Here is a 24,863-nt window from a genome sequence, read left to right on the forward strand (position 1 = left end):
CTAACTTGGGAGGGGTGAATTCACCTCTTACTTGTACATTTTGTGCTTACCTTCCTAACTCAGCAGCCTCAAACAACTCTCCTTCCAATCTCTTCATCAGTTACTTCCATCTTTTTATAAAGGTAAAGTCCTATATTTATATTTACTGTAATATTTATTAGGAATTGAATGTGGCTCTTAAACTCTGCTAGCATGTTTTTTGGAATGGTTACTGTTTTTGTTGGTGCTCTGGTTGCAGTGTTACATAACTTCTGAGTTGTTTCTTATCCTATTTCCCCCATAAGCCTTGTTATTTCTAGTGCATGATTTCAAAAGTGGGAAGATCACACACATCCTTTTATAGAAGAAATGTTGTACTACAAACTTCATTTTCAACGAAGATAAGTGGGATTTGGCTGTGGGAGAAGATGAAAGACAGCATTCCAGTTCTGGCAAGAGCATCAGCACCTCCCATGTTTCATACAGTATGGAACCTTCGGGGGGAGGGGAGGATCCGCCCCACGCTGGTGAGAGTGCCAGGCTCCAAGGAGTGGGTAGGTGGATGGCTTCGAATGGAAAAGTTTTTAAGTAATTCATAATTTTCTGTGGCAAAGTGCCTCTTAGAGCTTCTAGAACAGGAAGTAGCCTGCCAAAGCGGTGTTCTAGAACCATTAGCGTGTAGGCTAGGAGTGTGCAGATGGATGCCAGTGCAAAGAGGGCCAAAGCAGGGAACCAGGGAGGAGGTCACTGAAGCTATGAAATCCCGAATCAGCGAAAATTAGGAAGGTGGCAGGGGGCTTGGAAAGGACGGGGCAATTGGAAGGACCTTAAAGAATCAATGGGAGTGGCTATTGGCAGTGGTGGAGAAAGGCCCCAAACTGACTGCTAAGGTCTGAGTTCAGGCGACTAGTGGCTACAGGTGACCCAGACGAGAGGCTGAGAAGCTGAGGACAGGAGCAAGTTTGCCAGGAAAAAAAGACAAGAAGGGTTTGCTTGGCAAAATGCTGCGTCCCGACGTTGAAATCACAAGGAATCTTGTCACCTTAATTCGTGGCCATTTAACTTTGGGTTCTTTGCTCCCCACCCTGGGGGCGGTGGGGGGCAGTTGGTGAGTCCCCTCTCTGGGCAAAGATGCCTTTCCAGACTATTAGCTAAAGTGCCTTAGAAATTCACCCCGAAACCATATTTTAAGTTCAGGGGAGGATGTTTCAGGATCCCAAGCAATCAATTTACGTATATTCTTTGCGGCTGTTCGCACTGAGTTTCCTTTCTCAGAGACTCCCAGGGCGAGGAAATTTACGCCCGGAGCCTCGACTCCGGGCGAGGAAGGCGAGGATGGGGGTCCAGGCACCCCCAGCCCACCCTCCCGCTTTGGATTCTCCAGGACCAGCGGGCGGACATTCTTCCCGCTCGGGCCCCGCCTGGGGAACCGCTCCGGGCGCTGCCGAGCACGCTCTCCGCCGAAAGAGTCCGGGCTCTCACCCCCGACGCCGACTTCGCCGTTCCCCGCCTCCCCGGCCGGGCGGTGCGCGCTCTCCGGGCTCCGAAGACGATTTCCCGGAACTGTGCTCGGAGGTTCCCCGGCGCGGCTCGGGGGACTCTGGCGGGACTCCGGGAGACGCTGCCGCCGCCCGGCGGGCGCAGGGACCGGCTCCCAGGCCCCCAGGCCTCCGCCCCTCCTCTCGGGGATCCCCTTTCGCCCACACCCTCCCGGGCCCCGCAGGACACTCCCCCCGGAGGCCGGGCCTCGTCCGCCCGCCCCCGCCGCGTCCCCGGCCGCCCGCCCCGCCCCGCGCGCCGCGCCGGGAGAGCCCCGGGCCCCGACCCCTCCCCCCGACGCCGCCCGAGAGCGGGACGCGGCGGCGATGGTGACTGGGCAGCGGCGCGGGGCCGGGTCCTGGGCAGGGAGCCTCGGCGGCCTCTTTCTTTCTCTGCCCCCGCCCCTCTTTCCCCTTCCTGCGTGCTAGCCCCTGCAGCGGCCGAGGTCGGCGCTCTCTCCTCGCCTCCTCTTCCTCCTCCTCCTCCTCCCCTGCCCGGGGACCCTCTCCCCTCCCTCAATCTCCCCCTCCTCTCGCCGCCTCCTCTCCTCTCCCCACCCCTCCCTCCTCCTCCTTCCCCGAGTGGCCGGCCGGGCCAGAGAAAGAGAGACCGAGAGAGAGAGCGACAGAGGTGGCTGCGAGGAGGCGTAACGGTAAGCCCCGGCTTGGGGAAGGCAGCGGGCTCGGAGCCGGGATCGCCGAGCCGGGACCGGCTGAGTTGGAGTCGCCGGGCCCGCGCGCTCTGCGGAGGGAAAGCCCGCAGCCTCCGCCAGGTAGGGCACCCGGCGCGGGGCTCGCGGAGCCGTCGGCGACCAGCGGAGTCCGGGTTGCGTGCGCGGCGGCCGGCGCGGGAACTTCTTCCCGGCGCCCGAGGAGCCCGAGGGGAGGGAGCACCGAGCCGGGGAGGCGCTGGCGGGGCGGTTGCTGGACGCTGGGAACGGGAGGGAGCGCCGCTTCGGTTCTGGTCGCCGTGGTCGCCCGCAGCAGAAGTGGAAAAAAGTTGTGCCTGGAAAGACGATTTTCCGGGAAGCCGGCGCGAGCCCAGCTCTCTCGCCGCTGCCGGCGGACTGAGACCGGCGCTCGGGTCCCGGGCGCAGCTTGGCGCGGGGCTCGGCGCGCCTGGTACCGCGCCCGGGGGCCGCCCCGCGGTCGCCCCCGCGGGGCCCGGTCTGCGGCGTGTGGGTCACGCCGGCCACAGACGTCAGCGGCTTCTCAGATCTGGGCTGCATTTTTGTGGGCAGCGCAGGGATTGGGGGTGCGGGCTGGAGGAGGAGGAGGTGGGCGTGGAGTGGGGAAGACCACATCTGGCCTGAGTGGGTTGAACCCAAGGGATGGGGTGAAGGACAGCGGGGGACTCTGTGTTTCCGGACGTTTTTTAGGCACAGAGTTGTGTGTGTGTCCTTTTTTCCGTTTCATTCAGCTGTCTGGTGTCCTTTGAACTCAGAAGGGCGAAAGCATTTTCTTCAATCCTGTTCACCTTTTCTCCCGTTTCAGGAGGGTCGTGAGTTTTATGAGAATCCTTGAGCTGTTTCCTCAATGGGAGTAAAGTCTTACCCCCCCCATCCCACCCCCACCCTCACTCCCACCTGGGCTATTTCCTGTATTTAGCGCGTTTTCTACTGTGATTGTGTGCGTTCATGTAGGTTTCCATCAGCGACCCACAAGTAAAAGGAGAGCTTCTGTCTGAAATCGCAAAGCGGCCTCTGTAGACAAGTGTGTGCTGGAGCCCGAGCGGGGAGAGGTGTGGGCGGGAGGGAGAGGGGGAGCTGTTAGAGCCTGGTGCGGAGAGTTAAACCTGAGTAACCGAGTTCCGAGGGACGTTTCTCCTCCGCACGTTGCTTTTGCTTCGCCCATTCGCCTGAGAGAGCTCCACCCGCGCCAGGTTTAAGCGATGATGGATGCGAATTTCTTTGGCGTTGCTCTTTCCCGGATATTCCTCTTTTCTACTGGTCCTCTTTAAAAAACGACTTCTCCTTTTCAAATGTAAGAGATAGGGAACACATGCTGGTGGGGAGATTAAATGTTTTTACAGATAGGGAAAAGAAAACCTAAGATGCTCATTTCTTTTTGCTGTCATACTGTGATAGACTTGTTATTAATCTTTGTCAGAGATCTGATTCTGATGAAATAATATTGAAAGAGTTTGAGGTAATACCAGATAAAACCCAACGTCATGATAATATTTTTCCTAAGTGGTCACACAGGGAGCAGATAGTGTGTGTGGATTGTTGTGGTGTGTTTGCAAAGGGTGCAGCAAACATTTTATGCCAGGAAAAAAGACATTGTGTGGTGCAGGAGTTGATGGGGTTAGGGAGGGGAAATCATTTGTCTTCAGAGCAGTCCAATTAAGAAGAATAATTACACTGCAAATGAAGATTCTTGAATATATGAGTCGCGAGACATGAACCAGTAATTTGTCTATAGGAAGGAAAATGAATCTTTGTGGATTAGAGCAAAACGGTGCCTTCTGGAAAAAGTAATATATGCTCTTTATGCATGTGGATGGGCTCAGATGTGTGGACTGACGAATTAAAGAGATTTTACTGCATGTAGTGTTTGGGCAGGGCAGGGAGGAAAAGTCCATAGTAGGAGAAGATAGAAAATATATAGAAAAGTATCCATTTTTAATGGACAACATATACAGCTTCTCAACTTCTTTATTGCAAAGAATTGACAAAAGAGGAGACCAAAATGTAGGAGACCCAAAATTGGGACTGTTGAATTTCCAGAGGTGTCACTTACTACCTGAACCTGGGACAAGTTATTTAATTTCTCTCAGCCTTGGTTTCTGTGTCTGTAAAATGATGGTAATAAAGTTCAAGTCAAAGAATCACCTGGAAGTTTAACTATGATTATGTAGTTTTGCATAGAACCTAGGGTGGTCCCTCACGCTGGGTAAGTGCTCAGAAAATGTTGATGATGGTTGTCAAGTATTTCAAATGCCCGGGAGAAAGCAGTGCGATTCAGAGAGCCGGGCTGCAAGGGGAGCTGACTTTGAGCGACTGCTGATTTTAGGTCGGCTGATGGTCGACCCTTAGTTGAGGCTGTCCCTGTGCCCCCAGCAGCCCACACTCAGAAACATTTGCTCTTTCTAGAACTTGTAGGCTGCATCTTTTTGGCCCCTCTAGTCAACCTTTTCTGGGACTCCAGCTGTGGGGAATGTGTAGTGCAGGCTCCGTGTGGGTCTGAGGACCTGAGCACAGGTGTGGCCTGTAATTCCAAGCCTCACTGCCCCCTTGCAAAGGAACCTTCTCAGGTTCCAGGTGCCGCCAAAGTCAATATCGATATTTTATTTAAGAAAAAAAAAGAAAACTTGAGTGGTGGACATGGTGTCTCTCTTGGGAATTCTAAAGCAGTGTTTTCTCAGTGTTTACGGCTCTTAGAAAAATACAAATAGTAAGCAAATACGTGATCTCTACAATTTATTCCAAAAAGCACCTTTAAAGTATGTCTTGGGGTTAATGGAACATTGCCCAGTTTTTCCTAAGGTTGTACCTAGTTGCAGAATGAACAAAAGGCATTCTTAGCAAAACAGTAGTATTTGGAGCTGGGGAACTATGCTGTATATTTCTTTTGTAATCTGGGAGGAATGCCTGTTTGCTCATTCATCCATTCTTTTATCCAGTCATTCAGCAAATACCCATGGAGCCTCTTGCATGGGCCAGGCTCTGTTCTGGCCTCTGGGAGCATAGCAAGAACCAAGAGCAGGCCTCTCCACTCACAGAGCACTCATTCTAGTTGGAGAAGCAAACTCTGTGTGCGAAGGACCTCCATAAACCCAAGAAGCTCTCTTTTTTGTTTAGAAGTGCCTGCGCTGGGAAAGCAGCGTGCTGGGCGTGCTTCTCTTCCACAAGCCAGCCAGCTTGGAGGGAAGTGATCTGGCTGGGGGTGGTGGCCAGGGCCAGCTGGTCCTGTGGGTCCTCCACAGGGAGAAGGAAGAAGGGGGAGCCTGTTTCTTTCTGTGCTTTATAATAAAGCATGTGTCCTGTTTGAGTAGAATCACCAGCCAAAGTGCCACGAGAACAAACGGGTTTTTCTCCGAAGTGAGACTTCACAGCCTTAGAAAGGCAAAGAAGGAATCAAAGGTCAGATGTGATCATCAGCTTATAAAACCCAGATTGTGTCCAGGGAAGAGTCTGGTCTGGTACTTAAAATACTGGACCCTTTGCTGTAGGAGGCGGGCCCGAGAGTAAAGGTAAGAGTGGAGACTTAGTCCCTCATGTACCTTCAAGGTTTTTTTCTCCCATTACTTTTAAGGTTACAGTAATATCTGGTACAGTAAGAATGCATTATGTTTGGAGTCTAGAAGGCTCGAAATGGTGTAAAGTCATCAGGGCACTGAGAGTAGCTGTTTGGACTAGAGGCAGAGTGGTGTAGGGAAGTCCCTGAGGGTGCTGGGTCTTGGGTGCTGAGCTGGGGAGTCTGAACTTCAGCTCGAAACCTGTGTGGAAGATGGGGAACTTGCAGCAGGTGATTGACCTGATCATACTGTGCTTTAGAAGGAACTCTAGGTGGGCTCGGTGACTAGGAGGCCAGGGCCGGGGATAGCAGGTGAGCCGGGAAGTTAGTACAGGAATCCCGGTGGGACTTGGTGAGGGAGAGCGGGAGAGACCTGGAGAGACTGACCGCACTTCCTCGGTCATGTCCCATGGGTGGGTTCTTAGTAAGAGGGAGTCCAGGGTGACTGGAGTGGGTCATGGCGCCTTTCACTGAGTTAAGCAGCTATGGGAACCTCAGTCTGGGGAGATGGCGAGGAGTAGTGAGTTCAGTTGAATCCACAGCTGAGTTGTGAGCCGTCCAGGGAGAGATGCCCAGCAGAGCATTGGATCCACAGGCAGGAAGAGAGGTCTGGAGCTGGAGATGAAAGATGGAGTTATTTTTACAGTAGCAGCAAGTGGTTGGCTGGTCTCTTGCGGTTTACTCAAGAGTGAATAGTGAATAGTGTTCAGGGTGAGAGTAATCTGTGTCCTTGTAACTGAATTTTTCTCTTTCATCCTTTCAACGGGACTAACGGGTAATCAAGCCCCTGACCTTGGCCTTCAATGACCAGACTCTTACTGGTGTTATTTTGCCGACTTGTGAGACCTGTTTATTGTTTTGAACTGAGATAATTTAGAGGAATGTACATAGAATGGCTCTGAACATTTTTAATAGCTAGGATGTACAACTGATAAAATCGATCCTCCTTCACCCCCCGACACATCTACATATTCTGGACAGACTGTGTTCTTCCCCGAATTCCTAAATAGAAACCCTAATCCCTCATTGTGATGGTACTTGGAGGGGGCACCTTTGGGAGGTAATTAGGTTTAGATGAGGTCATGAGGGTGGAGCCCCCATGATGGGATTAGTGTCCTTCTAAGAAGAAGGAGAGAGTCTGGAGCATGCTCTCTCCACCATGGTGAGACTGTGGCCATCTGCAAGCCAGGAGGAGGGCTTTTCCTAGGAACCCAGTCTGTAGGCACCTTGAGAACTTGTACTTGGAGAACTAGTGTTTTCCTTTCCACCAGGGACAAGGCTTATCTGCCTTCTTTTTTGAAGTTACCGTATGGCCCTCAAGGGGCTGTTAATTTGAATTTCATTCATTTGTGGAATAAAATAACATGCGCAAAGTAGCCCCCAGTGAATGCCTGTTAAAGGGCAGGCATGCTATTTGATTTGTGTACAGCCTTACTCCTCTTACTGTTGTGGATTTAGGGTATGGCCAGTGGGAATTATTAATCATCGTTAGTCTGTGTAACCAGCAATAATGCCTCGCCTTGCTCTTGCCTGCCTAACTGATCTGCCATTGAAAGGAAAACTGGTAGCCTAGACAGACTGCAAGGATGTAGGCTAAAATTCTGACTGGTTATTTTGGACTCGTGGGGTTACAGGTGACTATTTTCTTTAGTTTTCTGCTTTTCAGATTTTTAAAAAGTAGATGTTAGTTAAAAAACCAGAACAAAACAGTTGTTGATGTTTTCTTCCATTCTTTTTTTGTGCAAAACTGTATCAGCAGTTTTGGCCACAGCACCATACACCTCCTTACATCTGGGTTACATCCATGGTAAAGCAGGTCTCTGTCTTTAAAAAGACTTGAAATTCCTATTTGTTATAAATGTAGTTGTGGAGGAATGTAACCAGGCCTGGGTCCTGTGACCCAGAGCCAGAATGGGGCAGCTTCCTCCCAACAATAGGGAAGGACCCACTCCTTCCTGTCGGTACACTTTGTATGTTTTCATAAACACTGTTAAGTGTGATCTGAGAGGTGTTTCACTTCTATATCTAAATGTGTAAACATCTGTCAGATTGATATGTACCTAATTAAATATCTATAAATATATATATATATAAATATACTATACTCACATGGGAGTTTTTTTTTTTTTTCTTGTTTTCAGTTGTTTCAGTGTTCAGTAGAACTCAAACCAGCAGTGAGATCTTAAATATCCCTTTAGCATCAACTTCCCCACATTCCCGGAAAGTTAGAGGGACTCTCTTTCCTCTACTGATTCTATTGTTCAGCAATTTCTCTCTTTCCACACTGAGCTGTGTTGTCAAGGGCACCTGGAGTTCAAGCTTCCTTTCTCCTGGGGCAGGCTGCAGTTGGGCTGAATTTCACATGTTGTTTTCCAGTTTTGAGGCAGTTAGCCAGTTGTTTAAAGACGCCTGTAACTGCATAGACAGTAGCCACATTTAATCTTCAGATAAGTGGTGCATGACACACTTATTACTCAGGACAAATTAACCTCTTAAAAATTTATAACTTTTCTCTCACCCATAGGGATCAAATTTTCTGAAATTAAAAATAATAGACTGGCCAGTCTCGCAACTACAGACTTACCAGTAATTGGTGTTTTTGTGTTTATAAATGGCTACCCTTTGTATATGAAATATACACGTAAGGAAAACACGGCTCACAACTTGAAAAACAATCTAAAATCACATCTTTTTTTTTTTAATGGCTAACTGTCCGTTCCTAGAAGATGATTCTGCACAGGGAAGTATGTCTAAACAGATATTTACTCTGTCATGTGCTCATTCTTATAGTAGCCATTTCAGGGCTTTTCTGTGCTGGAAGCTTATAATTTACCAACCTGATTACGATTCTGCACAGATCCGTGCTGTAATATGTAGCCTAGGGTGCCGGCTTACACAGGTGACTATAGGTCTTTGGGTTTGAATCCTTTTGGTAAATGGGTTGCTTAGGTTGTCTTGTCTTTTTTTTTTTTAAATGTGTTTTTTCCAATTTGTGCTTGGGTCTGTTGTTCTTTTCTTGATTAGTAAAGAGAAGGTAGCATTAAAGGGAGCTAAGCTGATGTGGGGAATGTTTAAACTATAATCCAAAGCCCAAAAGAACGGTAGCCGGTGCAGAGGCCATACTGAATAATAAGAACACAAGTGGTGGTAGCGATGAAGAGATGGGGCAGGTTGTGTATACACCTGTGTGGACAGGTGGCCGGGGGACTGTTGAGGATAGTCTGGTCAGCTGTGCTGCACAGGGACCACTGTTCCCCTTGGTCTGGAGACTAGACTCATGGACCCTAAGTATGTTAGCTTTCTTAGCAACTACATTAGTCAACAAAACTTACATGTTTTTAAAAAAAATTTAAACATTTTAAAACAACTGTCGTCAGGTTAGATTTCCTCTAGCTTACATATGTGTATTTGATTTTTTTTAAAAATTATTTTATTTATTTTATTTTTGGCTGTGTTGGGTCTTTGTTGCTGCACGTGCGCTTTTCTCTAGTTGCGGCGAGCGGGGGCTACTCTTCGTTGTGGTGCGCGGGCTTCTCATTGCGGTGGCTTCTCTTGTTGCGGAGCACGGGCTCTAGGAGCACCGGCTTCAGCAGTTGTGGCACGTGGGCTCAGTAGTTGTGGCTCGCGGGCTCTAGAGAGCAGGCTCAGTAGTTGTGGTGCACGGGCTTAGTTGCTCCTCGGCATGTGGGATCTTCGTGGACCAGGGCTCGAACCCGTGTCCCCTGCACTGGCAGGCGGATTCTTAACCACTGCACCGCCAGGGAAGCCCGTGTTTTTGATTTTTAAAATCTTGGCCATAGGACTTCCCACTTCTTGTCAAATTTCAGCTTTCTCATCCTGGTGTGTGTTGTTCAGCCCATCGGGATGATTTTGAATTCTCACCGGTCATCTCTCATGTCAGCCACCCCTCTGGGCTGAGTGCTGTTCTTTGATCCATTCTGCTCACCAGTCATCCAAGTTCTTTGAGTGCTTTTCTGCCTCTGCTCTGTTCAGCCTCCCCGGTCATTCTCCTCTTAGTAACCGGGGGCGTGTCAGCCTTTGCAGGCAGCTAGAGGGCAGAGGGTTGGAGTCTGTGCCACGATACAGAGGAAGCTAATCATACTCGTGACCTCGACCTCATTAACATTGTGCTGGCCAGAGCGAGCCAGCATTCCGTAGTATTGTTTGACTTTGGATCGTCTCTACTGATTTGTGGTCGTGGGGTCCATATTCCTGCCCCCTCAGGCAGCCTGATAGGTAGAGGAGCCGGAGGAGAATGTAAGGGGCGTCAGTACTTACCACCTCCTTTTAATGCCCTAAGGTGGGGCTTTGGATTGTCAGCTGTCACTGGGCCCCGCGGATGGTGATCTGGCTCCAAGGCAAAGCAAGTCTGAGAAGACTTGTGTAAGGATTGTGAGGGAAGAAGGCCTCTTAGAGTGTGGAGTCGCGGTGGGTGGGCTGGTGAGCTGGTGCCTCTCCAGGTGGGGTGAAAGTCTCCCCGTGGTGGCACTCTCCATGCCTTAAAGCAGGGCTTCTCACGCTTGAAGGTACACAAGAATGATGTGGAATCTTGTTAAATGGCAGATTCTGACGAAGCAGGCCTGGGCTTCTGCACTGCTGATAGGCTCCCTGTGAGGCTGGTGCCACTGGTCCTGTGGAGCAAGGCCTCACATAGACAGGGACACGACTGAGGCTGCGGATTAGTCAGCCGGAGACTCAGACCTGTAAAGGCTGACGCCAGGAGGGTACCTGTAGGGGCTGGTTTAGAGTTTGTTGCCGGCTTCTTGGGGCTGTCTTTATTGGGATAACCCTGAGGGCTCTCAACCCTGTCACTGCCATTCGGCCTGTGACAGCCCCAAGGAGAAGCTGTGGGGTGGGGATTCCCTTCCATCCTTAGGGCAGGGAGGGAGGTCATGGAAGGTCTTCCCGGTGGAATATAGTTAAGCTAAAGGGAGAGGTTTTGTTTTTGCTACATTTTAATGAAATTGACTTCCTCATTACCTGATGATTATATTCCATAATTTTAACTACTTAAAGAAGGCTCTGACTTCCTCCAGTTAAGCCTGCCTTTTCTCGCGTGCAGTATCACTTTGAAGTTATGTGACTACAACGTTTTAAAAAGTTACATATTGTTTCCTTTGGAACGTTGTTTCTGAAACTTGCCTGACCCTCTGCTCGGTGCTGGTTAGACCTATGTGTTCTCAGACCCTGCCCTGGAGTTTTGACTTCATAGGTTTGGTGTGGGTCCTGGGAATCTGAATTTTTTGAACAACGTGTCTAGATGGTTTTTATAATTGGGCACGTTCTAGAAACACCATTTTTGAGTAACATCAATTTAGAAACCTGTCCATCTGAGCCTGTGTCATCAGTCATGTCTGAGGGGCACCCTTACCTGTTCTTTTCTAGGCCTCTTAGATACTTGGTTGTGAAGGGCTGGCTTTTGTCCCATTGGACCCACTTCAATTTTTATCTTGACTCATGTTTTCATTCTTACAGTAAGGCTCTTTCTTATCTTGGATGGGACCAAATCAGAGTCCCTTGTCAACAGTGTAAGAGTCAGTTCTGAAGCCGTTATTTTTAGGAAGGTTTTACAGACACTGATTATTAAGTGCTTTGGGGCATTCTTGGAGATACTGGGCTGTACACTTTGGGCCTCTGCAGAGAAAGGAATGTCTTGAGGCCGACTTCTCCCACTCTCTCCCCTGCGTGGGTTCAGACACTGGAGATAGTATTAGCGTGTCCCCTTCCTCAGTAAGCGCTGTGACCAGAAATGGATGGAGAAGGGGTCCTCATCCTCCAGAGACAGTTTGGTTCTGACCCAGGTGAATTGACAGATGGAGGAGATGGACTTTGCACGTCATTGTATCAACATTAACCTCCATTTTTACAAATGCAGGATCCATCTCACCTCCATCCTAGGAGGTGGAGGTGTTTTCATAAGCTGACACTTATGAAGCAAATGAAGTGGGAAGTGGTCAGTGTGATGGGATTGGCGGAGTGTGGAAGGGGCTCTGTAGCGAAAAGCTGGAATTCACTTATTGTTGTGCCTAAAATTTTACCATTAGAGGAATTTGGGTGAAATGGTTCTCTTCAAACCTCTTATTCAACATGTAAGCATCCATAGAACAGGCACTACATTAGTTACTTAGGACTTAACAGGAAGAATTTCATAAAATGCCAGCAAAGATCAGGGTATGAAGAGAGTGGACTTTGATGTGGTGAAGTGTGGGCACTGTGAGGGCAGGGCTGGGGCAGGGCCACCGAGGACAGCTCAGGTGTCCGGAGGAGCCCAGGATACCTGGTGGTGGGCACTAGGCAGAACTAACTCTCATTCACTTAATATGTGTGTGTGTGTGTGTGTGTGTGTGTGTGTGTGTGTGTGTGTGTGTGTGTGTGTGTGTGTGTGTGTGTGCGCGCGCATGCGCACGCTGTGTAATAGGGGCTTTACTATCTTTGATGATGCATCTGGCATACTTCTTTCTATCTAGTGTGGCCATTTCACATATGCCTGACCAGTTGTAATGAAAAACCAGGTGATCTAGATATGAAAGTTAAGGTTAAACACCGTAATTGTGCTTGGGATTATGATGTTGCTCTTTTTTTTTTTTTTTTTTTTTTTTTTTTTAGTCTATTTAATTTTGAGAGAGAAGCTCAGGAAATGATCCAGTTTCTGTACCTGCTTATCAGGAGAACTTGGCCAGCAGCAGAAACCTTTCCTTCTCCACTAAGGGCCTTTTTCCAGTCAGTTTTGAGGAGGGCTTGACTCTTCTGAGACCTCATGCCACCTAGAAAGTGCTTTAGGGCATGCCTTCTCTCTCATAGCTGCAAAAAATATTTACATTTTAAAGAATTTCTCAACTCTTAGCTGGCTGAAAGAAACTCTGAACTTGGCCATTCTGGTGCCCAGCTGAAGCTTGTCTGAGTGGTCTAGGGTGTTTTCAGAATAGCGTGGAGATGGTGGGGAGAGTCTTTTTGCCACTGCTTGACCAACAGAGAAGTTACACACAAGTACATCCCAGGGACCAGAACTCTGGAAACTTTTACAAACTGACCCACTCCAGAAAGAAACTTGACCCTTCGATGAAACCACGGGAGCTTTCTGGATGGCTTCATTGTTTCTTTTCTGGAGTGGTCAGATTCTGTATCTGGGTGGGAGGAGAAACATTGTCCCTGTTCCTGAAGCTGGAGTTTCCTTTGTCTACTCTGAAATAAAGGAGGGCCACAGAAAAGGATGGGGCATTTCTTAGGGAAATGAAACCCTCCTGAAGTACTACATCCCCACGCCAGAGGTGGGCCCGTGTACTCTTCCCCATGGTCCGCAGGGCTAGCATCATTTCTAAGTATCGATAAAAACAGCATTGTGTGCACTTCCCTGGCGGTCCAGGGGTTAAGACTCCACACTTCCACTGCAGCGGGCACGGCTTTGATCCCTGGTCGGGGAGCTAAGATCCCGCATGCCTCGCGGTGCGGCCAAAAAAACCAAAAAACCAAAAAACAAACAAACAAAAAAAAGCTTTGTGTATTTCCTTTTAAGCATAAATGGACATCACAGTCCCTGTAAAGTGTGAGGCCTTGAGCACGGAGGTGCTGTTGGGGTATCAGACCGGGCTATCTCTGTACCCCGTACTCTGCTCACCGCCAACCCCGTGCTGGCACTGCCCCCACTTAGTGCTTGCTGCCTTTAGGGAGCATCAGAATCACCCGGAGGCTGGTTAAGACACACACTGGCTGCGCCCCACTCCCGGAGATTCGGAGTCACTAGGTCTGGGTTGGGCCGAGAATTTGCATCTCCAACACGTTCCCAGGTGATACTGATGCCGCTGGTCTGGGGAGCACAAGTGGAGAAGCACTGTGACACCAGGCACTTCTCCACCTTCTGGAGGGTGTGTTGGGACGGGCAGACTCTGCTCCTGATGGCGTGTCTGCCTGGGTGGAATCACTTAATGCTGGAGGAACGGGTAGTTCAAAAGCCGTGGTTTACTGGAGGGAGCCCTAGCCCCGTCTTCTTACCCTGGGGCCTTCTCTCCTGCTCGTTCCCACAGAAGACCAGGGATGTGGCCTTTGGGGTAGCTGAGGGGGGGCATTCCTTGCCTCCTTGCAATCCCTTCTCTCTGATGTTGCAGAAAGCTTTCTGGACCATGCCACTCTCCTACAGGAGACCCTTCATGGGCTTGCCATTGGCCTTAAGAGAAAGTCCAAACTCTCCTAAAATGACTGCCAGTCTCCCTCTCGGCCTCTGAAATACTCCTTTTTCGTGTGAACTCACTATGTTCTTCTTGCTTCCTGGGCACCCATTTTGCTGTTTCCTCTGCCTGGTATGCTCGTAGTCTGGCCACCTCTTGCTTATCAGACCTCAGCTTAGCCATCACCTGCTCTGGGGAGCTCCCTTTGACCTCTCTGGGGTCAGCTGGTGCCTCTGCAAAGGCTCCGTGTCACCTTGTATTTTCCTCACTTCAGCATCTCTCAGCTGCGTCAAGGTCATGATTACCACCCATTTACTTCTCTGTCTTTGTGGACTGTCGGCTCCCTGAGGGCAGGGAACCCATGACATGGTCATTCACATGACTCCAGGCTTGGCATGGTGCCCGGCATATCGAAGGCCTTCTTTTTTTTTTTTTTTTTAATCTTTATTGGAGTATAATTGCTTTACAATGGTGTGTCAGTTCCTGCTTTATAACAAAGTGAATCAGCTGTACATACACATATATCCTCATATCTCCTCCCTCTTGCATCTCCCTCCCACCCTCCCTATCCCACCCCTCTAGATGGTCACAGAGCACCGAGCTGATCTCCCTGTGCTATGCGGCTGCTTCCCACTAGCTAGCTATTTTACATTTGGTAGTGTATGTAAGTCCATGCCACTCTCTCACTTCGTCCCAGCTTACCCTTCCCCCTTCCCATGTCCTCAAGTCCATTCTCTAAGTCTGCGTCTTTACTCCTGTCCTGCCCCTAGGTTCTTCAGAACCTTTTTTTTTTTTTTTTTAAGATTCCATATATATGTGTTAGCATACGGTATTTGTTTTTCTCTTTCTGACTTACTTCACTCTGTATGACAGTCTCTAGGTCCATCCACCTCACTACAAATATCTCAGTTTCGTTCCTTTTTATGGCTGAGTAATATTTCATTGTATATATGTGCCACATCTTATCCAGAGAGTTTTTTTTTTTTTAACATCTTTATTGGAGTATAATTGCTTTACAATGGTGTGTTAGTTTCTGCTTTATAACAAAGTGAATCAGCTATACATATACATATGTTCCCATATCTCTTCCCTCTTGCGTCTCCCTCCCTCCCACCCTCCCTATCCCACCCCTCTAGGTGGTCACAAACCACCGAGCTGATCTCCCTGTGCTATGCGGCTGCTTCCCACTAGATATCTATTTTGTGTTTGGTAGAGTATATATGTCCATGCCACTCTCTCACTTTGTCACAGCTTACCCTTCCCCCTCCCCATATCCTCAAGTCCATTCTCTAGTAGGTTTATGTCTTTATTCCCGTCTTACCCCTAGGTTCTTTTTTTTTTTTTTTTAATTTTTATTTATTTTTATTTTATTTATTTATTTTTGGCTGTGTTGGGTCTTCGTTGCTGCGCACGGGCTTTCTCTAATTGCGGTGAGTGGGGGCTACTCTTCGTCGCAGTGTGCAGGCTTCTCATTGTGGTGGCTTCTCTTGTTGTGGAGCATGGGCTCTAGGCACGCGGGCTTCAGTAGTTGCAGCACGTGGACTCAGTAGTTGTGGCTCGCGGGCTCTAGAGCACAGGCTCAGTAGTTGTGGCGCATGGGCTTAGTTGCTCCACGGCATGTGGCATCTTCCCGGACCAGGGCTTGAACCCATGTCCCCTGCATTGACAGGCGGATTCTCAACCACTGTGCCACCAGGGAAGCCCCCTAGGTTCTTCATGACCTTTTTTTTTTTTTCTTAGATTCCATATATATGTGTTAGCATATGGTATTTGGTTTTCTCTTTCTGACTTACTTCACTCTGACAGACTCTAGGTCTGTCCACCTCACTACAAATAACTCAATTTCGTTTCTTTTTATGGCTGAGTAATATTCCATTGTATATATGTGCCACATCTTCTTTATCCATTCATCTGTTGATGGACACTTAGGTTGCTTCCATGTCCTGGCTATTGTAAATAGAGCTGCAATGAATATTTTGGTACACGACTCTTTTTGAATTGTGGTTTCGAAGGCCTTCTTGATCATTCTGTGAGATAGCTATGGCGGGGAGGAAACCAAGACACAGGTGGGTTACGTGCCTGGCTTACCATTACCCTCCAAGTTAAACACCAGGATTCTCACCCACTTCTCTGATCCAACCCCTTGGCCAAGTGACACTGGCCAGGTTTTCTGCTTTGAGGCCAAGGAGCCTTAGGCACGGTCTGCAGGTCTCTACTGGGGCTGTTCAAAGACTGGCTATTCCAAGTTAACAAAAATGGCCCTCTCCTGTTGTTTTTCAGGTAAACTGGGAAGTGGACTCTCGAGTTCACAGCTGGCCTGTGGTTTTGCACCTCATCAAGGAGCTCCTCCTCGTACAGGTAAGGGGTTGCTTCCTGGATCTGCTCATGTTCAGGCTGGTTGTGGGAAAACTCCAGCCATGCAATGCGCTCTGATAACCACCCCAAGTTCTCATGCATTAAAAAGAAAATCCTTAAATATAGGGTGGCAGCTCCTCTAAGAAAGGTATAAAGGGACTTCCCTGGTGGTCCAGTGGGTAAGTCTCTGCGCTCGCAATGCAGGGGGCCCGGGTTCGATCCCTGGTCAGGGTAATTAGATCCCACATGCATGCCGCAACTAAGATGTCAGCATGCTGCAACTAAAAGATCCTGCCTGCCGCAACTAAAAAAAAAAAAAAAGATCCCACGTGCTGCAACTAAGACCTGGAGCAGCCAAAAAAAAAAAAATTAAAAAAACGAAAGGTGTAAAGTGGTCACCTGCCCCATTGGGTTATCGGGTGAAGATGTTTATTGACCTGCCTGTCTTTCTCCTGGATGTTGCTGCCCATCTCAGTGCCCAACGCTCTTTCCTTTTTGCTGGGCACCCTTCACCTCTCCATTTGAGTTGGTGCTTTAGAATTCCTTTTCCTCATTTAAGGCTCAGCCAACATTTCACTTGTTATTTACAAACTGTCTGAAAGAGAGGGTGTTCGGAGCGTAGCCTTTTCCCAGCTTTCCAGCGGAACGAATCGCTGCCCCTCTGCTGACAGAGCACACTGCACGTGCCCGTGGTGAGCTTTACTTACTTGTTTGTACACGTCTTTTCCCCTAGCGTGTGAGTTCTTTTTGCTGCCATCTCCTATCTCGCATGGTTTCTGGCATGGAACAGACTTTCAGTAAATGAGTGAATGTTCATCTGAGGAAAAAAAGAAAAAAAGCCCTAGTAAACTAAACTGAGGCACAGCTACAAAAAAATGATAATGTATTCCTAAGCCAATGAGCTGATGTGTAGAGTGCCTTTTTGGATTAATGACATGGCTGTTTGCTCACATTACCACGGGTAATTGAGAATGTGCCATAATATGTTAAGTCGGCAGGAGTTTAGATTCTTACCCCTATTGAAAAGGATGAGAAGTCAGGAGTTTTTGTGTCATTGTCAGTAAGGTGCTAACTGACAGCCTGGGACCCTGAGCCGCCAGCCCCCTTGGCTGCCCTGGGAGAGACATCCGTCTGCCAGCCCCTGGGAGTCCTGGGCAGCCCCAGGATTGAACGTGTAACCAAATGTATGGCAGTAAGGGAGCAAACAATTGACTTGACCAATTTATAACCCAGAGGAAATAAAAATATTTCTAAAACACAGTTTAGGTTTAAATAATTTTAATAAAAAGCTTTTAAATCATGCATTTCCATTTCCCCTGTAGTCTTAGTATGCTGGGATCTTTGAGAGACACACTGATTGGCTTGATGCCATTTTGCCTCATCCTGTGGGTTGGGAGTAGCAACCCCCAGGGCAGTGGTTTACCTGAATCTGGAGCCAGAATGGGGCTTGAGTCCTTTTAGGAACTGGCAGGTGGCTGCGTTCCCAGAAGCCAGTGTGGAGGTGGGGCGGGAGGGACTTCAGTCTGATTAAAGACCACGGTCACACAGGAGAATGCGGTCTTGAGTGTTCGTTCCTGCCTTTTTTTTTTTTTTTTTTTTAATTTATTTACTTTTGGCTGTGTTGGGTCTTCGTTTTGGTGCACAGGCTTCTCATTGCTGTGGCTTCTCTTGTCACGGAGCATGGGCTCTAGGCGCGCAGGCTTCAGTAGTTGTGGCTGGCGGGCTCTAGACCGCAGGCTCAGTAGTTGTGGCGCACGAGCTTAGTTGCTCCACGGCATGTGGGATCTTCCCGGACCAGGGATCAAACCCGTGTCCCCTGCATTGGCAGGCGGATTCTTCACCACTGCGCCACCAGGGAAGTCCCCGTTCCTGCCTTCTTATCCTGCCTCTACATGAACAATACTCATTGTTCAGCCTTTCCATTTGCTTTGTTTGGCTGTGTGCAGCACGAAAGCAAAGAGAAAGAAGTTTTCTGGTTTCTGGGTGTGCTTTCCACAACCTAGTAGAAGTACCAGCCAACTAGTCTCACATAAAAAAAGCGGTCATGTCTCCATGGTTTCTTCTGCTTGGTGCTGAGCCCCAGCCAGAGAGCTGCGTGAAGGAGAAGTTAGTGAAAGGCAAAGGAGTAGAGGAAATTTGACTCTCACCTGACCTTGTTCATCTTAAAGTTTCCTAGGGCTTGGGTAGAGGGAAGGTTTCAGCTTTGCCCAGGGATTTCTAGTCTCCATGGACTCCATTTTGTCTATCATACTTGAAAAATGAACGAAGAAAATTACAGTTTAAAAGCTCAGATGTTAATATATGAGTGAGTTTTAGCTTTTTAGTAGGTTATGGAGTCTGAGATATTACCAACTGTTTTCTGTTGTACCATGCCTGCAGAAGCTGAGTGCAAGGTGGTGAGTATGTCTGGTCTTCATGCCGCCAAACACATGGGGAGTACTTCCCAACTGATAATAATTGGCCACTCACTGAGCCCTAGGAGATCTCTGATTCTCAGAGTGTCTCCTGTTTTATGATAACAATTCTAATCTGGTTAGAAAAAAAAAATGAGGCAGGTTAAGTCATCACGTTACTGAGCTGGTTCCCCTCCACCCAGGGCATCTCACACATCAATGTGCGTTTGGGCACACTTCACAGAGCTCTCTCATTGAATCTTGACAACCCAACGTCATCCTAATTAGAAAGTCCAAGAAGTGATCTAGTTCCTGAATTTCCTTAGAGCTTCTGAACTTTGTTTTGGATTTCTAATGTGGTGTTCTTCTTTCATTCAATTAAATGTTTACTGTTTCTAAAGAACAGTTTTACTAAGAACTGCTAGTGCCCCAGCAGCAGTAAAATTGTGTTATCAGGGTGCACGAGCATATGTGTGTCTGTGTGTGTGTGTGTTTCATATAGCCATTTTGGAGCCTTGGCCTTGATCCAAAGACACTGTCCAGCATGGGCCCCTTGTATCCAGGGCAGACATTTGGGAGCAATCAGAGCAAAGGCAACTAGCAGACACAGCAACTGGTCTGCTGGTCCCGGGCTCCACTGTCGTTAGCTTGCTGGTCTCTGACCAGCCAGTTCCTTTATTGCTGAAACGAGTGGGACCTCAGATTGCAGCTGCTGACAGATACACACACAAAGTGTCACATCCTCCCTTAGGTGTATGGTTTTTCCAGGTGAAGCCTTTATCTTCAGCTTCAGGTGAGCCTTTATCTTATCTTTCTCTTAAAGAAGAAGCAAAATCTCCAAAATTGGTTTCCAAGTTTCATTGTAAAGCTGCACCCAGGTATTGACATCTCTGGGGAAGAGTTTGCTTTTTTCTACTTCCAGAACACAGTTGACGCATAATTTGGGAACCACTTTCTACTTTGATCACGTCACTTGTCAGCTGTGATTTGATGGCTGGTTTGTCTTATCTACTATGGGAGTTTTGATACTGATGTGAAAGAAAAACTTAGAAGTACTTGTTTCCAGGGAACGTTGGTTTTAAATGGAATATCTTAGGCTTTTGCTTTACAAAAGGACTGTAGGTGTTGTTTTGATCACTCTCGTCCTCTTTCAGTTACAAAATGACTATTTTCTGTTTCTTAAGAGTCTTTTTACAGTTATTATGGATCTGAGTTGGAAGGAGGCCTTCAGATAACTAGGGAATAAAAGTAACTTTTTCAAATAGGCAAAAGAGTGAAAAAATTTTCTCTTCCATCTCTTAATGAGAAAGAGTAAATTCCCTGCATTTTAAACGCTTCCTTTTCTCTATAGAGCATTTCTTAGAAGGAGCGGTTTCTGAGGCTTTCGGAATTCTCTTCTCTCAGGTTCCTTCTTCAAAGCTAGAGGAACCCTTCGCTGGCTCCCTTTTTAGACTGATGCCACGGATGCTTATCTTTCCTCTCCTTTATTTCCTGGTGGGCAAGCCCTGCTGCTCACCTCGCCTGTGTTTTATGTGCCTGCCTGGGGTTGCTGCAGAGAAGTGCTTCTACCCTTTATGGCTACAATCTGAAAAAGAAAACAAATAGCTGAAGCTCCATCAAGTCCCAGCAGGCTGGGGAAAATCGTTCTCATCCTCCTTGTTCCTGGGTTCAAAGTGCACTTTGCATTTTACGGGGGTGATCAGCCCTCCCAGGGTGCTGGTTTGAGTGGGCCTGCCTTTGAGCCTGGTGGACAATTAACCACACCGACCTCCTCCTCTTGCCTTTGCCTTTCTGGCTGAGTTGACATTACTGCTCTGAGTGAGAAGCAGCTGCTGCTCCTTTGAGCGGAGCACCAGGCAGGGGTGGGGGGACATTTGATCCTGTTCAAAGGGGATGTCTCTGAAGCATGAAGATTGAACTGATTGTGACCCCACCCGAGGGGGGAAGCAGAAGCGCCCTCTGGAGAGCCGGCCAGGAGGAAGCCATCAATTACTAATCCCGTTGGCCAGTGGGGTCTTCAGGGTCTCATATCCATTTAAAAGAGAGAGAATTAGGGTTGAAGGTAATAAAATAGGCCTTAAATTAGAGGAGCAGGGGGTCATTCTTATCAAATTTTGTGGTTGTTACGGAGGAATAAAAGGCAGAGGAGATAATTTCGTTAGCCCCTTTAAGATCTGTATCACAGGGCGATGGCATTTGGGGATGGAGCAGAGCCTCACAGGGGCTGGCCAGTTGCCTCCTGGTAAACCTAGAGCCCGATTTCCATAGCACTGGGGAGGGCTTGGGAGGCCCAGTGATCATTTAGGGCACTGTGGTCAGGAAAAGAGTTTCTCCTGCTGCAAATGAGTTAGCGACTTCAAACCAGCTGATACAGGTCTTGATGGACCACTTGGCCTGTTACTCAGGAACATGGCATTCACACTGAAAATAACAGACATCCGCCGGACAAGAGAGCTCGTTCAGAGCTCTGGGACGGTGTCTTTACCTCTGAGGAAGGCTTGCCCGTCATCTGTTGTCGAGGTCACTGCTTCAGAGCATGATGGCCCCGGAATTCCCGCGAGCTGAGCAGTGTTCAGGTGCCAGGGAGTGAGCAGGACGGTGAGGCTGTGCCTTCTGTTTGATGAGCCCTGTTCTGTTCACGGTGTACTTGCACTTCTGCTGCTTCGTAAAGACCCTGCTGGGTGGACAGGTATTTCTGTCCATGTTTACAGAGAAGGGAGCGAGGCAGAGAGAGGTTATGTGACTTGCCCTCTCTGGGTGGGGAAGTGGGGGGTCTGGGATTCTGTCCCTGCACTTCTGACTTTCAAATTCAGCCCTCTGTGATGGTAATGAGAAGAAACCGAGGGAAGGGGAAGAGGGGGTGAATGATAGAGAGTCCTCCAGGAGAGGGGAGAAAAAAGTTTGATGATCAACAGATAGTTCTCTGTACCAGCCACCAGCTGGCACCATTCCCCAAGGCAGCCTGGTTTCTTTCTGAGGGTGAGCAGAGTTTTCCAGGTGGGCAGGGCCAGGGAGGTGGGAGTTGGGGGAGGTTGGAGAGAGGGCAGGATGGGAAGGGCTCTTTGTATGTATGAAACAGTCCTAAGTAAAGTGCTGAGTAACGTCTGGAGAGCCTGTGTCTACGCTCAGAAAGGCCAAGGCCTCAGCTGTGTGCATCACTGCTTCTGGGTGGTTTATTCCCAGGGCCCAGCCTTTTCCGTGTCCATCTTCATTTACACTCTGACTGTCTCATATCTGCTTGCTTTCCAGTCTCCAGCTTCTCCCTCTCTGCTGTCGACATTTCCGCTTAATATTTGTGAACTTAGCTCTGAATAAAAAGAAAACTTCTATTAAGATGTGCTAATAAAAACCTCAACCACTAGTAAGTACATTTAATCATAGCTTCAGTTTGTAGAGTTCTTATAAAATTCTATCCCCCCATTGGTTCAGGAGCCGATATTTCCCCGTACAAGTTGGTAACGGAGACCATAGATGCCTCCCTTTTGGGTGGGCGTGGTGCTCTTGGGAACTCCAGCCAATGTTTTCCTGAAATGTTGTCTGAGGGGAATTTCGGGGGTTGGAGGAAGATTTTCACTTGTTTCGCTGGTGCTTCTCCATATCCTGTACAAACATCTTTGCCCTTACAGTCCTCAGAGGCCCTCTTACTTTGGCCATGTACTGTTCTTTTCCTTCATTACTGTGGCTAATCAGAAGTTGGCTGGACTTCAGTGACTCTTAAAAGCCTTTCTCTCTGGCTGTGTCCAGGCAGTTGAAGTGCAGTGTCAGAAATGATGTGAGTTGATGAAGAAGAAATAAACAAACCCAGGCAACATGTGAGGAAGCCTTGGCAGCCCTGCTCCTGTTTTTCTGTAGTTTTGATCTCAAGGAACCAGATTGCCTCTGTGTAGAAGGAACAAGGCCGTGAGGGTCCCTGTGCCGGGAGCCTGAGCTGTGCCTGCCTGTGGGCCTTCTGTGTTAGGGCTACACTTAGTCTCCTAAACTCTGGGATGAAAATGAGTCGTTTATGTTCGGCAGAGTGCAGAGAAGTCACACGTCTGCAACCTGAGCTATATGAATATGGAGTAAAAATAGCATCTGTTCAGGGAAGCAGAACATTCCAGAATGCTTCAGTCCCCTCTTGGCACCAAAGCCAAGAGTGGAGAATAGGAGAGCTGGGAGGGACTTGAAAGAGCTTCTTGTCCAAGCCTTTTAATTTCAGTCCAAGACACTGAATGACTTGGCCCAGGCTCTGCCCAAGCTCTGTCTTGTTTGGACAGCTTCGTACGTTTGGTCCCTGGCATGTTTTATAATAGGTGCTTCATGTGCACTTGTTAGGCGGGTGAATGATATACATGAAGCTATGACTTCAGACTCCCAGTCTAGTGCTCTTTGAGATACTTTTATAGGCTGAAAAGTCTGTAAGAAGTGGTGTCAAGTAGCTTGTACATAGTTGAGGCTTTCTTGAGATTACAGGTAGGTTAGAAAATTGAGACGTAGCAAGATTAAACTGATGCCTTAAAGTTGGTGGTGCAGTTGACGGCAAGACAGGCTTTCTCAGGCTTGGGGGTGGCTGGGAGGCAGGATGCCACGTGGTAGCCTGGGTGAGGGGTGCCCTGTGGAGTTGGGCGGAGCCTGTGCCTTGCGGAGGTGGTGGTCCCAATCAGTCCGGAGGAATCAGGACAACTGTGGAGGTTGGGCTTGAAGTTGCCCCTCTACCCAAGAACAGTACCTGACAGCCAGAGCCCACCCTCCTTCTGTGGTTCAGTGCTTCCTTTTCAGAGGGACATGCTACTTGGAGCTTATCACACTTGCAGTCTGTTGGTGGACGTGTGTGTGCGTGTGTACACGGTGCTGTGGGTATGAGCGGAAGGCCCAGATACGTTTGAGCACCGTAGCCAGAGGAGGAGGACTCAGTCCTCCACACTGGTAGATGCCACTGACCGGTACATCAGGCTCTCCGCCGCTCCCAGCCTCATTTTGAAAATTGCAGCCCTGCTGTCAGTGGCCCCAGCCAAGTGAATAAACCAAGTTGCGCAGTGTCATGTGCCTAGAGACCCACAGTGGTGGCAAGCACACAGCTGCTTTCAGGCTGGTAGCTCAGAGCGTTGCGGTTCATCTCTCTCCCTTATTTAACCTCCCAGTTAACTCACAAAAAGATTTACCACTGCAAGCGAGTTTTACACTTTAGAGTAGTTATAGGAGATTAATTCAAGATGAAAAGTTGCCAAAGAGAATTTGGAAGGTCAAGATATTCTGTTTGAATTCACAATCACTGAAGAGATGTCATTGTTTACTGCTTGGTTGGTTTCATCCACCCACTCTGGCCCAGCCTCCTAGCCTGGCTGAGCATTTTGCATCTTTTTAAATTGACCTCTAGGCTTCACCACGTGGCCTTGATGTCCGGGGGTGAGTGTCCTTCCTCTGGAACACTTGGCACCTGACCACTTTCAGGTGGACTTTCTGTGCTGCCTCAGAGAGAGAGAGCACATTTCCTTCTGGAAACCTGTTCCAGCCGACAGTCCCTTCACAGGTTCACCAGACCTCTGCTGATGCTGGCTTTGCATGACATCTCCTTGCTTCTCTTCAGGAAATAGGCAGCAGACATCCAGTCTCCTGGTGGGTCTAACCCTGATTGATGCCTACAGGAAGGTACCACTGGGTTATCGGCTTCTGCTCTGTGTTATAGATCACAGGGCTTATTGATCTAAAGCTGGCAGGCATTCTGCAGGCCAGAGGTGGGCCTGACCAGGTCTCCATAGCAGCAAGAAGAATGATGACTGTTGGATAAGTTATTAGATCTTGAATAAAAAGAACAAACTTAATCTTGCACAGTGGCATTAATCATTACTTTGTTTTTTGGTGAAAGTCAGGCCTGGGGAAGTAATCTTGTGATAGTGCCAGCACGGTCTGGTGTTTGAACTTCTCATGGGGGCTGTTCCTTGGCACTGATATGGTTCTTTGTGATCCTATGCTGTTCAGTGCTAGCATAGTGCTTTGGAAGTGAACAGTAAATATTATACTCGAACCCAAAACATTTTATATGAAAAACCATGCAAATCAGAAACAAATTCAATTTTTAAGAATACATATATGTTGATAAAAACAGTGTGTTTGGAACATCTGGTTTCTTGAATTCATTTACATGTGGGGAAAACTTGATTATTCTCTTTAGATTTCTTGGAAGTACAAAGGAAATTGAGGTGGGAGTGCCTGACTTC

At 48.3% G+C, this 24,863-nt stretch overlaps 1 protein-coding gene across 1 annotated transcript in view; it reads left to right on the forward strand.

Moving 5' to 3' along the window:
- LOC309657715 (uncharacterized protein) overlaps positions 1-24,863 on the forward strand; it is a gene marked incomplete at its 5' end in the record, with an annotated part of 153,511 nt that overhangs the window by 7,783 nt on the left and 120,865 nt on the right. The window contains 2 exons of the mRNA XM_082455535.1: positions 1,255-2,290; positions 16,199-16,276. Coding sequence (XP_082311661.1) covers positions 1,255-2,290; positions 16,199-16,276 — 1,114 coding nt within the window. The remainder of the gene's footprint in view (positions 1-1,254; positions 2,291-16,198; positions 16,277-24,863) is intronic.

This window comes from Balaenoptera physalus (assembly GCF_965194825.1).
Source record: "Balaenoptera physalus genome assembly, chromosome: 3".
Lineage (NCBI taxonomy): Eukaryota > Metazoa > Chordata > Mammalia > Artiodactyla > Balaenopteridae > Balaenoptera > Balaenoptera physalus.